This window comes from Emydura macquarii, unplaced genomic scaffold (genome assembly GCF_026122565.2).
Source record: "Emydura macquarii macquarii isolate MOO-44397 ecotype Brisbane River unplaced genomic scaffold, CSIRO-AGI_Emac_v2 contig_3220, whole genome shotgun sequence".
Classification (NCBI taxonomy): domain Eukaryota; kingdom Metazoa; phylum Chordata; order Testudines; family Chelidae; genus Emydura; species Emydura macquarii.
This window is the reverse complement of record NW_027133357.1, coordinates 6020516-6034499: the sequence shown is the minus strand read 5'-3', so window position 1 is coordinate 6034499 and position 13984 is coordinate 6020516. Positions and strand designations below refer to the sequence as shown.

Below are 13984 nucleotides of genomic sequence, written 5' to 3'. Positions count from 1 at the left end.
TCTATAGTACCAATCGGGGAAAGCCTTGTGTTGTTTATTCCAAGAAAGTCCTACACTGAGTGATCTGCTGGGGAGTCCATGTGTCTGGAAGGCTTTGTTGCTGTGACACGCAGTAAAACATTGCCTGCATTGGGGATGTGAGCTTGTTGCAGCCATTGGGATAGCTGCATCAGTGGAAACCTCAAATAAAACAGTATTAGTGATGATCTGCATTAGTGCTGCTTGTCCTGGTTTCAATCAGGAGTGAGAACTGATGCAAATCAGTTTTTTGCTTGTCCATACGGTATTAGTACTGGGACAGTTATGCTGGGGACTTGCCACCAAGGGATGTACAATGGGAAAATCCCCATTGTAGATAAGGCCTCAGTATAACGAAGTGTCCATCTTCAATTTAGTTTTTCCAAGACTCCTCCTACATGGTGAAATTTGCTGTCTTGAAGCAGTTTTTGATAGGTCTTGTAAACTGCTTCAAGTAACAGTTTTGCTGGTTGCTGTGGATGGCACTGCTGTCCCCTGAAATGGTTTTTACTTAATTTACTGCATAGATGGTGTCCAAGAGTTTTAGCCAGATTACATGGATTTATCCATCATTCCCCACCAGCTCTGGTGTGTCAGGAATACGCTTTTGCTGAACTGGAATGCCGGGTGCTTCCTACCAGATGTCAGTGGAGGGCTTTGAAATAAAGGGAGAGAAGCTTGGTCACTAGACTGATTTTGCTGGCCTGGATGAGTCTCCTTGGAGATGTGTGGAATTGAAACTTCCTTCACACTGCACAAGTGCTCTTCATAAAGGTGTCTGAACAAGCCTCAGTTCGTTCTGTGAAATGAATCTTTTTGACAACTTTCCAGCGGGCTCTGAGAGTGCGGCTTGAATAGTCAAGAGAATTTTGCTTTTCTTCTGGATGGAATGCTTGGTTGGTCCCCTGGAGGAAACGGCATGGCTCATGCAGCCCAGGACTGATCCGAGGAGCAATTCTGGGAGAGCTGTACGACGGCATTGGGCCACAAGAGCCTTGGCACAAGCCGCTGGATAAGTAGCTCAAGCAGCGCAACTGTCTTGAGTGAGGGTTTTTATAAACCTTAGCCAGGAAATTGAGTGGTGTTGCAGGGAAGCAAGCTGTGCAGTGAGAGCTTGTGTGCTGGAAATGGGGCGAGCAGAATAACCAACTTTGTGAGGGAGACTGTTTATTTGTCGGGAGATTTGCACACTTAAACCAACAACCTACACATCAGTGAAGACATCACCTCTTATTTATGTAGTGGTGGCACCTAGGAGCCTCTGGCCATGGGCCACGACCCCCTCCCCCCTGGGCTAGGTGCTGCACAAACGCAGATCAGACTAGATCTGCACCAAAGAGCTTATGACCTAGGTTGAAACCCTACATAAAAACTTATGAAGTGTCTGTGGGCTATGCACACGGACATTTCTTGTAGGCCATACTCAGCCCTGAGCAATTAGATTGCTTGATCAGTGAACTAAAGATGCAGAGTGCTCCATATTACCTTACTGAAACACAAGGTACCCTATATCCGTGTTTGTCAACCACCGGTCCGTGGACCGGCACTGGTCCTTGGCAACTTCCTTTGCGGTCCATGAAACATTTAATATTTTTAAATCAAAATCCAAGCCTCCCTGCCACCTGCGGAGAGCCGAGCCCAGCTGCAGGCTACCCTGCGCTGGGCTCCGCACCTGGGGTGGAGAAGGGTGGCCCACTGCTGGGCTTGTCTCCCCGCAAGCGGCAGGGTGGCTTGGAGCCAAGTGTGGGGGGAGCCACAGCTCGGCTTGGGGAGGCTACTCCCCCTCCCTGCCTCTTGCAGGGACCCAAGTCCAGCTGTGGGTTAACCCTCCCCCCAGCGCTGGGCTCCGCGCTTCCTGGGGCTTCGAGCCCAGCGCGGAGGGGAGGAAGGTAGCCGTAGCTGGGCTCTCGGAGGAGCCAGCCCAGCGTGTGCTCCTCCCCCCACTCTTGCTGAGCAGCCCCCACAGCTGGGCAGCTCACGCTCTCCAGGACTAGCCTTCCCCTTGCCCTCTCATTTAGACGTTTGATTAATTCGCTCAACGGTGAGACTGCTGCTCACTGTTAACGTTTAAACACTTATCCTGTTACGTCCCTAATTTTGATACACTTTTAAGAATAAAAAAAAAACCTATGAGAGAATCTGAAAGCATGTGAGTGAATCCGTATTTCACGTAATTCCACTGGCCAGTCATAATAAAAACTCTAATCGAGTTCACAAATCCGCTCCCTTAACTCCGTTCCAGGTCTCATGTATACAAAACATGAGGTTGGCGCACAATGCATCAGTGGTGACAGGCGAGAGAGTAACCTTAACAAAGTGAGTTTAGTTTTGATTTGCACATAATGTCAGAGCAGGCAGTTTTAGATAGGGTTTTTGGAACTAGTAAATGTTCAGGTAAACATAACGGATGAGGAATGTGCTGCGGAAAGTTGTGAAAGGGAAGGAACAACTGAGAAGACAAAAAAGGCTCAGCCTTTAACCAAGTATGATGGTGCGTATATTAAATATGGCTTTATGCTGTGCGGGGTGAACAGTGCCCAAACCCTTAGTGTGTGTTGTGTGATTTTGAGCAACGATGCCATGAAACCATCAAAATTGATTTGTCATTTTGAATCCAAACACCCAAACTTAAAAGAAAAACTGGTGGAATTTTTCCAAGGAAAGTGGGATGAAGTGAAGTCTCAGCAGAAACTATTACAGCCTACACCACAACAAATGAATGTATGTTAAAAGCATCATATCTGCTGGCCCTGAGAATAGCAAAATGCAAATCACCATTTACAATAGAGGAAGAATTAATAATGCTCTCAATAATAGATGCCTGTCATGAAGACTGCCGCCAGAAAAGTCAGTGGGATTCCTTTGTCAAATGCTACCGTCGCATGTAGAATCGCTGATATTGCAGAAAATATTGAATCTCAGCTCATTGACAGAGTGAAAACTTCAGACAATTCAATTGGATGAGTTGACTGACCTATCTGTTGCTGTAGTTCTTCTTCTTTATGTGTGCTATGGCTATGAAGAGGAATTTCACTAAGATATACTTGGTTGAGAAGAACCGCAGCAAAATACAACTGGTGCTGAAATCTTTCGCCTTTTAAATGATTACATCACGGGCCATGGACTTGAGTGGTACCGTTGCATTGGAATTTGCACTGTCAGAGCAGAAGCAATGACAGGCCGACAGTCCAGTCCAGTGTAGTGGCCAGAGTGAAAGAAGTTGCACCAGAAGCTTGAGCAACACACTGCATTATACACAGGGAGGTATTGGCATCCAGAAGTCTCCAGAACTTGATGATGCCTCAGTACGGTAATTAAAATTGTGAAGTATGTGAAAGCAAATGCACTCAATTCATGCATCTTTGCTGCCGTGTGTGACGAAATGGGGGCTGACCACCATCACTTAGTTTTACATGCTGAAGTGCGATGGTTGTCCCATGGTAAAGTACTGAACCGAGTGTATGAACTGCGATGCCAATTGGAAGTTTTTCTAACTCTAAAGAAGTCTAATGTGGCAGAACACTTTAAAGATTTGCAATGGATCGGCAAGCTTGCATATTTGGCAGATATGTTTGATCACTTCAACCACCAAAATCTGTCAATGCAGGGAAGTGAATCCAGTGTGTTTGAAATGGCAGATAAAATAACAGTCTTTAAAAAGAAGCTAAACATTTGGACAGAAAGGGTCAGGTGAGATTGCTATAATATGTTCCTGTCTTTCACATTCATGGCTATGAATGATAGCAGAGATGTTGATCTCGCCAAATTGCGTGAAATCATTTCATTCCATCTACAGTCGACTCTACAGAAACTTGAAGAGTACTTCCCGCCGACTCTGATCCATGGAAAGGAATGCAGTGGGTTCATGACCCTTTCTCATCTGCAGAGACTGAGACTTACCTGTTGCCATCTCTGGAGGACAAGTTGCTTGAGTTGTCAAGTGATGAGGGACTGAGACTACAATTTCAAAAACTGACTTTATCTGCCTTTTGGATTAAAGTCAGTAAAGAATATCCACAACTCAGCAAACTCGCAGTAAAAACATTACTGCCATTCTATTCAACTTATCCTTGCGAAAATGGATTTTCAGCAGTGACTGCCACTAAAACGAAATACCGGAACACACTGAGCATTGGAAAGATGCTCCGAGTGTCTTTATCCAACATTCATCTCCAGATTGAAAGCCTCGTGTCTGCATGGCAGGCACAGAAATCCCATTTAAGATTCTAGTGAGTGAATAAATTTGTTTTTTATTTTTCACGCTTAAAGTGACGTTCATGCAGAATGTGTTTGTAATTTGCATAGTTTTTATTATGTATTTGTTGTAAACATATATGTGCATGGGAATTTACAAAGGAGAAGTACACATCAATCCTCAACTTTTGATGAACATGCTCACTTCATGTTTAAACTTTCTTTAAATATTTTTAAATTTAAATCCAGTGGGTGTGATTCTATTTTACAATATTTGTTTCACTGATACTAAAAGGCAATAGAGTTACATGCACAAATGTAACATTAAAATTATACAAAAAGCCTTACCAGGTCATAACAAGGACCGGCAGTCTGCCTTCCTAAACTGGCACCAAAACGGTTGAGAAACACTCCTCTATATCACTGGGCGTACTGTCCTGGAGCCCGATCCTGCCTCCTACTGAGTTCCATCAACTCCTGCTGAAGTCAGTGATAGTGGAGGATACGCCACCTGTGACAGGATCATGACAGTAGAGAGAAGCATTTCTCTGTCCGTCCTCTTACCACAAGTTTGACTTTCTGATCTGTTTTGGTTTTCTCTCCACTGCTTCCCCTCTTGATGTCTGCAGCTTGTAATAGTTAAGTCAGGATGCACATGGGAAAGGAAACATGCTTTTAGTTGAGGTCACAACAATGGAGTCCTAGTTATTCACAGAGCATTGATTGTGGAATGGCTAATGCACAGAATCCCATAATAAACCCTAAATTAGCATGCAGCCACTTCATTTTTGCTTGCTTTTTTCCCCATGCACATTGGGATTGTTACAGTGGCGACGGAGGGAATCAGTCATGGTTGTCAGCTTCAGGCAGTTTTATTGAGGGGGAAAAATGAACTGCAGCTTTAATGGCATTTTTAATGCTTATTGGCCCCGAAGCTACTAATTAATCGAATGCAAGTATTCTCTTAAATGCCAGTTTTGGTTCACCCACTTTGCTCGTCAGAATCTATTGTGTGCGCTCAGTGGTACTAACCTCAGATTGTTGGTGGCAAACTTGAATATCTTCAGACTCTCTCTGTAGCAGCACTTCTGGCTATGCACTGGGGAAGGATGTAGACAATATGGAGAAGGGGAGTGTGTCTTAGTGGTGAGCGCAGGGATGTAGGCATCAGAGCTTTTGGGTTCTAGTCACGACACTGCCACTGAAGTGCTGTATGACCACGTGTAAATCACTTGGGGACTGATTTTCAGAGGTGCTGAGCCTCTAGCTCTGCCTTCAGTTGGGGACGTTCAGCCCTTGTAAAAATCAAACCCTTCGACTCTATTTCTTTCCCTCATCTATAAAATGGAGGATAGTGCTGACCTATCTGTGTTCAAAGCTGTGAAGATCTTGAGTGAAAAGCCATGAAGTGCAAAACTATTATATTAAACTTTGACTAATCAAAATGTGTACTTGTTTCTAGGATGAGCTGACAAATTAGCCCATTAATAAGAGTGAGGCTGCCTTTACCCTGTAAAGCAAGCAATATCAATACTTAGCATTTCTAGTCTCAAAGCCTCGCTTCTCTCCTGAGAAATAGGCACATACCACTATTACCATTTGAAGATGGGGAACAGAGGCCCAAGGGGATGCTGTGACTTCCCTAAGAACACAAACGGCGTCCGTGTCAAAGCCAGACTTGAGGACTCTGAGTTCTTGGATTCCAGTTCCATGCTCGGATGGGTTTGTGCACCTGCATGGGTGCAGCGTGATTGCATGAGGCTAAATGTGCAGCTTCCATAGCCTGCTATAAAGTACGGCTTTCATGGGCATTAATCTCAGATGGATGCTGGGGTGAGCTGTTTCCTTCTGAACTGAATTGCAGTATTGTCAAGCTCCCTGAAATAGCTTCTCTTCATCTAACCTTTCTAAACTCAGCTACTTCCGTTACGCTCAGAATGCTGCCCTTCAAGACTCTGTTGGACCCTGAAATGTAACAGTTTTTACTAGTCTGGCAGCAGAAGCAAATAGCAACTCAGAAGCAGATGGCAGAGCTTAGAGGTGCTCTCCAAATCCTCTTGCTGGGCGTGTAATTGCTGCTGCTCCACTAGAAATGGGTGGTTTACATCAAGTAGTTTGGTTTGTTACTGAAGGGTGGCTGGCCCGGAGATCTAGTCAGGCCTTGTGATGCCGTGTGGGGGGTCTGGGTAGAGCCCCCTGGCTGTTCTGAAAGACGTGGCAGATGTGCTCAATTCTGGGGGTGCAGCACCAGCTCCCTTATCCCACTGACTGATTGGGGGGCGGAGGGGCAGTGCAGTTGCAGTCGGAACAGACCCCCAATGTGAGGATGTTTTGGAGGTGAGAAGGTTGGAATTTCAGGTGACCTGACACTCCCCGTTTCTCCAGAACAGAATTTTCCTGACTTTCAAACCACTGTAAGGTGCTGTTTGTTTAGCACTCACCATCTTTACTGCAGTTGCATCGCTTTCCAGCAGCAGACATCCAAAAAGCAGCTATGTATCCGTGTGTGTAGCATTGTGGTTTAGATGGGATGAGTTTGCTACCCTCAGTTCAGAGCACAAACGTGCCGCTGGCAATTTTCCTCTTTGGCAGCCTTAGCAAGGGCCACAGAGTCTGGACTTTTCTGTCATCCCTAGGGGAGCTCCTTCCAGTTCTGCATTGAAACATGCTGGTAGAATGGTGTGCAGGACGCTTGCTTTGCCTCCTTCTATTCTGTGTTTGCTCTAAGGAAAAATAGAGGTCTCCAGGGCTGTCATCCAGCATCTTCTCCCAGTGCTAAGTTGATAGTCTATCAAATTTCCATCTTAAAATTCATTTGAAATTATTTCACCAACAGAGTTTATCAAGTCTTTCAAATAAAAATGATTTAAGGTGTTCAGTCTAGTGGCCATGCTGCGTCCTGGGATCAGGGGTAGGCATTGCTCTTGGTTACTATTTGTGCCAGTCTCTGAGTTAGCAGATGTCTCAGCATGTTGGGTAGAGAACTAGTCAAACAGCCAAGTAACTCTTTGCCGAAGGTGAAACAGTAACAGCAGTTGTAGAGACGACTGGACATTGCAAATTCACCTGTGCTTTCTCAAATGAGCTAGGATCTGCTCAAATTAAGATGAAAGGCAAGGGGGTTGTTTTGACTCCAGTAACAGCTGGACCAGGTTGTCTTTCCTGTTTGCTGAACCCTGTTAGGAAGGAAAAGTTACGATGGGGTGCCTGGTCTGTCCCGCCATCCATGGCCTGTCTTTGGGGTGCATGGCTTGCAAACAGAAGCAAAGCTCATGTTAGTGTGATCTGAGCTGAGCAGCTGGGACTCATTAAACTGGCTCTGCTGGCTGGATGAGGCAACACGTCGATGCTGAACTCTTTGCCTCAGGCTTTTCATTGGCTGGAGAGGGAGGATGGAATGAGGCCAGACAACGTAAGATGCAGCATGTGAAAACTGGGTAGTTAAATGTCTGCAGAGCGCCCGATTGGAGGAGAAACTCTGGCAGATCTCAGCAGCTTCCATTTTTGCCATTTCCCTCTGGGGTCACTAAGTAGCGAGAGAAGGCTACCTTGGCACCGCGTGGCCTTTGACTTCGTGCTGTTCAGTTTTAATGAGATACCTGAAGATTTACAGGCTGGCTAATTACAAGCTGTTGCCCTCATGAAGTGGCTTAGAGACTGAAAATGGGCTGTCTTTTGAAAGCGGCATGACTCAAAATATAAGTTAATCTGCATCATTCATTAGGCCCAAATATCTCTTCCTGCTGCTTCAGTTAATGTCACTTGGAAAAGATTTGCTGTCCTGTAAACCGTGCCCTGGGTATTGAGTGTGTGCATGCGTCCGCATCTTACAACAGAGGCGCTGAATTCTTGATGACTGAAGTAAAGGCTATTTCCCCAGTGTCGGAGTGGGACTAGAAGGGACCAAGCATAGCACTGGGAGCCTGGAACTCCCCAGTTTGGCTCCTGGCTCTGACACCAGCTTGTTGTGTGAACGCAGGCAGACAACTGACCTTCCTTGTGCCTCCTATAAGCCTTTGAGAAACCCCAGGAGTACGATCCTCATCCCTGCTCCAGTTCTTTGATGCCATGTAAGGGCCCCATATCTGACTGGGCTGTGAAGTTTCCAGACAGCACCAGGACACTTCTCCAGCCCAGATCAGGCGGGTGCAAAGGTGGCTTAAAGCTCCCTCAGCTCCCTACTTCCCCCTTCTGAGACAGCACAGAATCTCACCCCAGGTGTTCTTATAAACAAGTGCTGAGTGAGCGGTTCTCCTCAGCTTGCCATTTGGGAGTTGGGAACAGGGTAGGATGCATTTTGCTTGTAGGCCGTAGCTGTCCACAAAGTTGGGTGAAACTGCTGCTCATGACAGCAAAACCGAAGCGGTCTCTAACTCTGCTAATACTGAGTCTCCTTTCACTCTTGATCCCCCTAGCTCAGGGGTTCTCAAACTTATTTTTGCTGGGACCCCCTTTGAAAATATTTCAGGCTGTTACAAACACCCCCCTTTCCCCCCAATACCATGCCACCCTTACTGGCCTGCACGGGGACTGACAGTTCACAACCCCTCCAAAATAGCCTCATGACCCCCCAGTTTGAGAACCTGTGCCTTAGCTGGTACAAGTTATATGCCCCCTGCCTGCTAGTCTCATGGAGCTTTTAGTGTTTCCCACCCGTTACTGCTCTTGCCTCCCATTGGAAACTGTAGGAAAGTTAAATTTCCAAAAAGCCTTTCTTAACTTTTGACAGGGTTGTGCATGTTTCACAAGACAGCTATTTGCTACATAGAAGCCAGCACAATATGTGTAGCCTTATGAAGGGTTTCCTGTAGTGCTTTGTTGTGTTCTGTTACCAGACCAAGGTGTTCCATTGAGCCCTTCTTGCCAAGTCTTCAGTGGTGTCTGTTAGATTTCAGAAGGGTAGCTGGATTTAAAAAGGAAAAGTTTTCTTACCCTGGCTGCTCACTGCCCCTTCGTGCAGGACCATTGCCATCTATTTCCAAGGTGAAACCCCACAAAGGAAGGCTTGAGAACTTTTTTCAGATTGGGAGCAGCAGCAGCTGATACCATAGGTGTGAATTCCTAAATGCCTTTTAAAAATTGACCGTTTGAAAAGCATGGAAGGAATGGCCCTGTTAAGCTAGAGGCTCCTTGGACCAAGCTGTTTTAAACAGCTCTCACACATGAGTGTCCTGGTACTGTGGCTATCGACTTCAGACCTTCTGCTCCAGAGATCAGCTCACCTGCATTTCCTTAAGTTTGTTGTGCTTTCTCTCTGCTATAGAAGGGCACGGGGGTTCATCTGCCCTTCTGACTCCTGTACTGCAAGTGCTGACTCTGGGAGCCCTGTTTTCTGGTCACTCGGTGACTTATTTGCCATCTTCTTTTTTTTTTTTGTTAAAAATTCTTTGCAGCCTGACCTGAGGGCAGGGCTCCCAAGTAGATTGTACTGTGCATGCCCTTCCGTTTACAGCGTTGTCTGATCCTTTAAGTGCTGATCTCCCCCTGTTGGAAGGAATAGGGATGGGCATGCTGCACCTTGCTCTGGGCAAAGGAAGGGCGGAGGCTCCTGTGACTGTCAGTACACTCTACTGTCACACACCCCGTATGTGTGGAGGGGAGCTGACGGTCTGAATCACACAGTACCAATGACTGCCACCATGTCGTGTGTGAGGAAGACATTCCGGCAGTGCCGTAAGAGCCAGCAGGCAGTCACTTGGCTCCCAACCTCGGTCTTCAAGCTTAGCAGCCGCTTAAAGGACGTTTGGTGAACTTTATTTTTAAAGTGATGGTCACAAAGATCCGGGTTCCCGCCCTGTCAGCTTGGCCTTGAAGAACTCTGTGTGCACACCGATAGCCTGCAGACACTTGAAATGTGTTGTAGACTAATGAGGGGTAGAGGATCTGTTTGGGGGAGCATCACCCCATTCTGGAGTGTGCCCTTATAGGGTATTGCCATATCCGTTGAGGGGCCAAGTACCTGAGAAAAGCACCTGTTACCTGCTGATAATCCCCTGCGCTTGTTGCTAATAGTGACGCGTCACATTTACTTCTTGTTTTTAGTTTTTAAAAAATGCTGGTGCCATGCCACGTATCCTCCTCCTAAAAGATGAGCGACGAAGAGGCTAGAAGTACCTTCTTACTCCACTGCTTTGAATAGACTTTTCAGTTTCCCCCTTTCCTGTAGGGTTCTCTTGTACTGCAGCCAACCTGAACTAGATCTTTCCTGAAAATGAACTATGGAATAGCAGAGCTCCCCATTCACCTTTTTATTGTTGCTGTCTCAGGATTGGAGGAGGCATGTCTGCAGTTGAAGCTGGGCTTTCTCCAGATATATGTTTTTGTACAGTACCTAGCACAACGGGCACTGAGTTTGATCGGGGCCTCTAAGTAATATTGTAGCACACGTCCATGGCATCAACTGGATATGGACAGTCAAGTAGTGGTTCTAGTATGGCTATTTCACTGATGGGGGAGATGCATCTTGCCTTACAACTGCATTTTCCAGGTATAACTGGATATCGACAGGCAAATAGCTTCTGATCAGTGCTCTTCTTAAGGGGTTAAAGAAGCGCACTGTGCATGTGCCCACTCTCACATTCATTCCCACTTGACGCAGAGATAATGAGTTTTGTAAAGCAGCGTCTAATGATGAAAGCCTCTGCACTGGCGAGGGGTGGGTTGCTTCTGTCCCCATGGAGACGGATGATAGATTACAGAGATACTGACCTTCCCTGGATCTCCAGCTCTCGTTAAAATAAATTCAATTTATTCTCTCCGGCTCTCAAGGGAGCCTGAGCAGAGATGAGCATCTCCTGCGTGTCAGCACAGTGCGGCAAGCAGTGGTTCTGTTTCTAAAAACAAAAGGGGTTGTTTGGGCGGTGGGGAGATTGAATTGCTAAACCATGATCAAACGAATGGGTGATTAAAGCATCTATATAGGAAATAGGAAGGTTCCTTAAATCCATGGCCTACAATCTATTGGCTACAAAGAGATGCCATGCAACAGACTGAGTGAGAGAAGGGGGGGGGGGAATCTACATTCATCCTGCCTGATTTAATTGAATCAGCCGCACACTCCAGAATTAACCCATCGGTACACCTGTTGACTTGTTTCACTTTGGCCTATGCTGTCTGCTTATGGCAAGTAGTGGGCCCCACAGTAAGTACGGGGAGCTGAGAAACCCACTGAAGGGATTCCCCTTTCTTCATAGCGGCGTCCTGGGACAAACCGGGAGGGCACTGAAAAGCTACAGCATGGCTTTTGAGTGCCAGACACTACAAGATATCATGGGTGTCAGCCTGCAGAGAGACCTTCTGGAAATCCAACTGAAATCTGCAGATGATGTTGTCAGGCAGATCATTGGGGAGAAAGGGCTAGAGATGATGCGTGTTCAGTCGGTGCATTTTGTTGCTCTGCCGCCGCGCCCCCCCCCTTCCCTCCTCCCCCCCCCCCCCCCCCCAGTGGAGTCATTCCTGTGACATTTCATTCATATTCTCCTGGTCCAGAGTGAAAGCTGGGTTTTTCTGCAGAGCGCCCTCCCTTCTGTTTCACCTGGGTGCGGAATAGGAAGGGGGGTGTGCCATGGGGGAAAGCTGCTATAACATACATAATTTCTACTCCAGCAACTGGTCCTGCTACCCCTGCACTCTGTTCCCACGTGTCTCTCATTCTGTTTCCACAGGGCTGTAACGTAATGGAAGATCAGGACCTACGGGAGATCGGGATTAGCGACCCGCAGCACCGTAGGAAACTGCTCCAGGCGGCACGTTCCCTTCCCAAGGTTACAATTGTTGTATTAATCGCCGCATGCAAAGCTGAGTTGCTGCAGCATGGGAAGGGAGCAGGGTGATGGAGATAGCATCTCTGACGCTGCATGGCTGTGCTGCAGAGGGCCGCTGTGCAGAAATCCGAGCATGTAACTCCAGCCACCCCTCTGGATACAGTCCCTGAGTCTTTGGAGAGCTGCTCCCTTGGAGGAATGCCACTGAGAAGAGAGTTTAGGACCACATCAATAGAGGATCCCACACCAGAGATGGGAATGGGTAGTAGGGGGGCGGTACTTGGGTTTTAAGTTGCAGGAGAATCAGAGGCATCTTTCTCTCCTGAGCTAACTGGGCATGAATTGACGCATTTTAGATTGTAAGGAGCCACCAGAAGGGTACGGTTTCCAAGGCCGAGTGCTGGCATTTTTGAATACCAGGCTCCTTAGAACCGCAGCTCAGAATCCTGAGGGCTACACAGGCATGTCCAGGAGCACCACACTTCACTGGGGTGACTCTGCTTCTCTTTCTGATAGCTGAGAGCTTTGCTCTGCATGTTCATACAGTGCAAGAACAACAAGGCTTGTGGAGTGCTTGCATTAAGGACTCAAGCGGGGAGTCCCCTAATGCTAGGATGTTCAAGGCATCACCCCTGGTGGCCACTGGCAGGAAGTACTAACAGGGTCACTGGTATTCCATAGGTGGCTTTCTGAGCACCCTATTTTTGGGGTGCTGCCACTTGCAGCCGGATCCCCAAACTGCAGAGGGAGACAGGAGCATGATGAACTTCAATGCAGTGGGAGAAAGCGTTGGAAGAACCGAATTCTGGGTGAAGTCTAATTGCTCTGGTATTTGTTATGGCCAGTGAAACCTAAAAAGGATAACAACTGCCCTCAGGCTGTCTGGCACCCTTCTCTCTCACGCTCGGCAAGTACCTGATATAACCTCATGTCAACACTTGGAGCTACAGCCAAAGGTCCTGTGACCCTGCTTGAATTAGCACTGATACACTAACTTAGCTCAAGTGCTAAACACGGCAGTCTTCCTTTTGCACCTGATTTTGCAGGCCTCTTCCGGGGACTGCGGTGTGAAATTGGACTCTAGCTTATCTGTGCCAGCGGCGTGTAATGAGGGTTATTTCAGGCACTTGGAACAGAGCGTCATCAAGGCTGTGGGCGGCAGGATGCCTTTTGTTAGAGCATAGATGAAATAAATGGAGTGTGTTAAATGGAGCAACTCTCCAGCTCTCTTTGTCAGAGAAAAATGTGCCAAAGAGTTGAAGGGAGAATTTAGCCGTCTCATCTGACGTGCTTTTTGGGGTGTGGTCCCAAGGGGCAGACAGACCCAGTCAGCTGCCTGAGACCAAGATGGGTGGGATGTGAACAGTCATCATTCAGTTCACTGTTATCTTTAAAAATAAAGAGTTGAGAAGGTTGCCGCCTCGTCCACCAACCAGGCTGTTCCCTTCTCCAGTTACTTGCAGTTAGCGCTAAGCGAGCCAGTGCACCGCTGGATCGCCATGCTAGTTCCTCTGGCAAGCTGTCACCTTGTCATTGCTGTGAAGTGACTTCCGGAGTGGGGCCAGAGGAGGCCTCAGTTTAGTTGCTAGTGGGCAATTGCCCCATCATAAAACCACCAGCACTTTGGGCACGAACTACCCCCCTTTATGATGCTTACAGCAGCAGTGCTGAGAACCGAACGGGCCATGCAGATGACACTCAGTTCTGCTGTGCCTTTCCCAGTCAGGACTAAGGTGTTTTGATGGGGAAGCCAGTGAGAGAACCTGTCCTTCTGCTGTCTGTGTGTCACCTGGTAATCAAGGGACTCCTCCTCCAGGGCTATTAATACAGCAACTACTGTGAGCATTACATTCACCAACAGAAGATTGTCCTCCCAGCCTCTGGTATTGGGAACAATCCCATGGGTTTCCTTTTTCTGGCAGCCTTCTCCAAGTGTGCACATGTGTTGGATTGGACCTCCCCTTCCCCCCCTGGCTGGACCCGACTGCTTATGTGTGAAACGATAATTC

General features: G+C 47.2%; 1 protein-coding gene across 4 annotated transcripts in view; it reads left to right on the top strand.

Moving 5' to 3' along the window:
• Positions 1-13984, top strand: part of ANKS1A (ankyrin repeat and sterile alpha motif domain containing 1A) — a 148157-nt gene that overhangs the window by 112692 nt on the left and 21481 nt on the right. For all 4 annotated transcript variants that reach the window (XM_067531551.1, XM_067531549.1, XM_067531548.1 and 1 more), the window contains exon 17: positions 11877-11975. In XM_067531551.1, coding sequence (XP_067387652.1) covers positions 11877-11975 — 99 coding nt within the window. The remainder of the gene's footprint in view (positions 1-11876; positions 11976-13984) is intronic.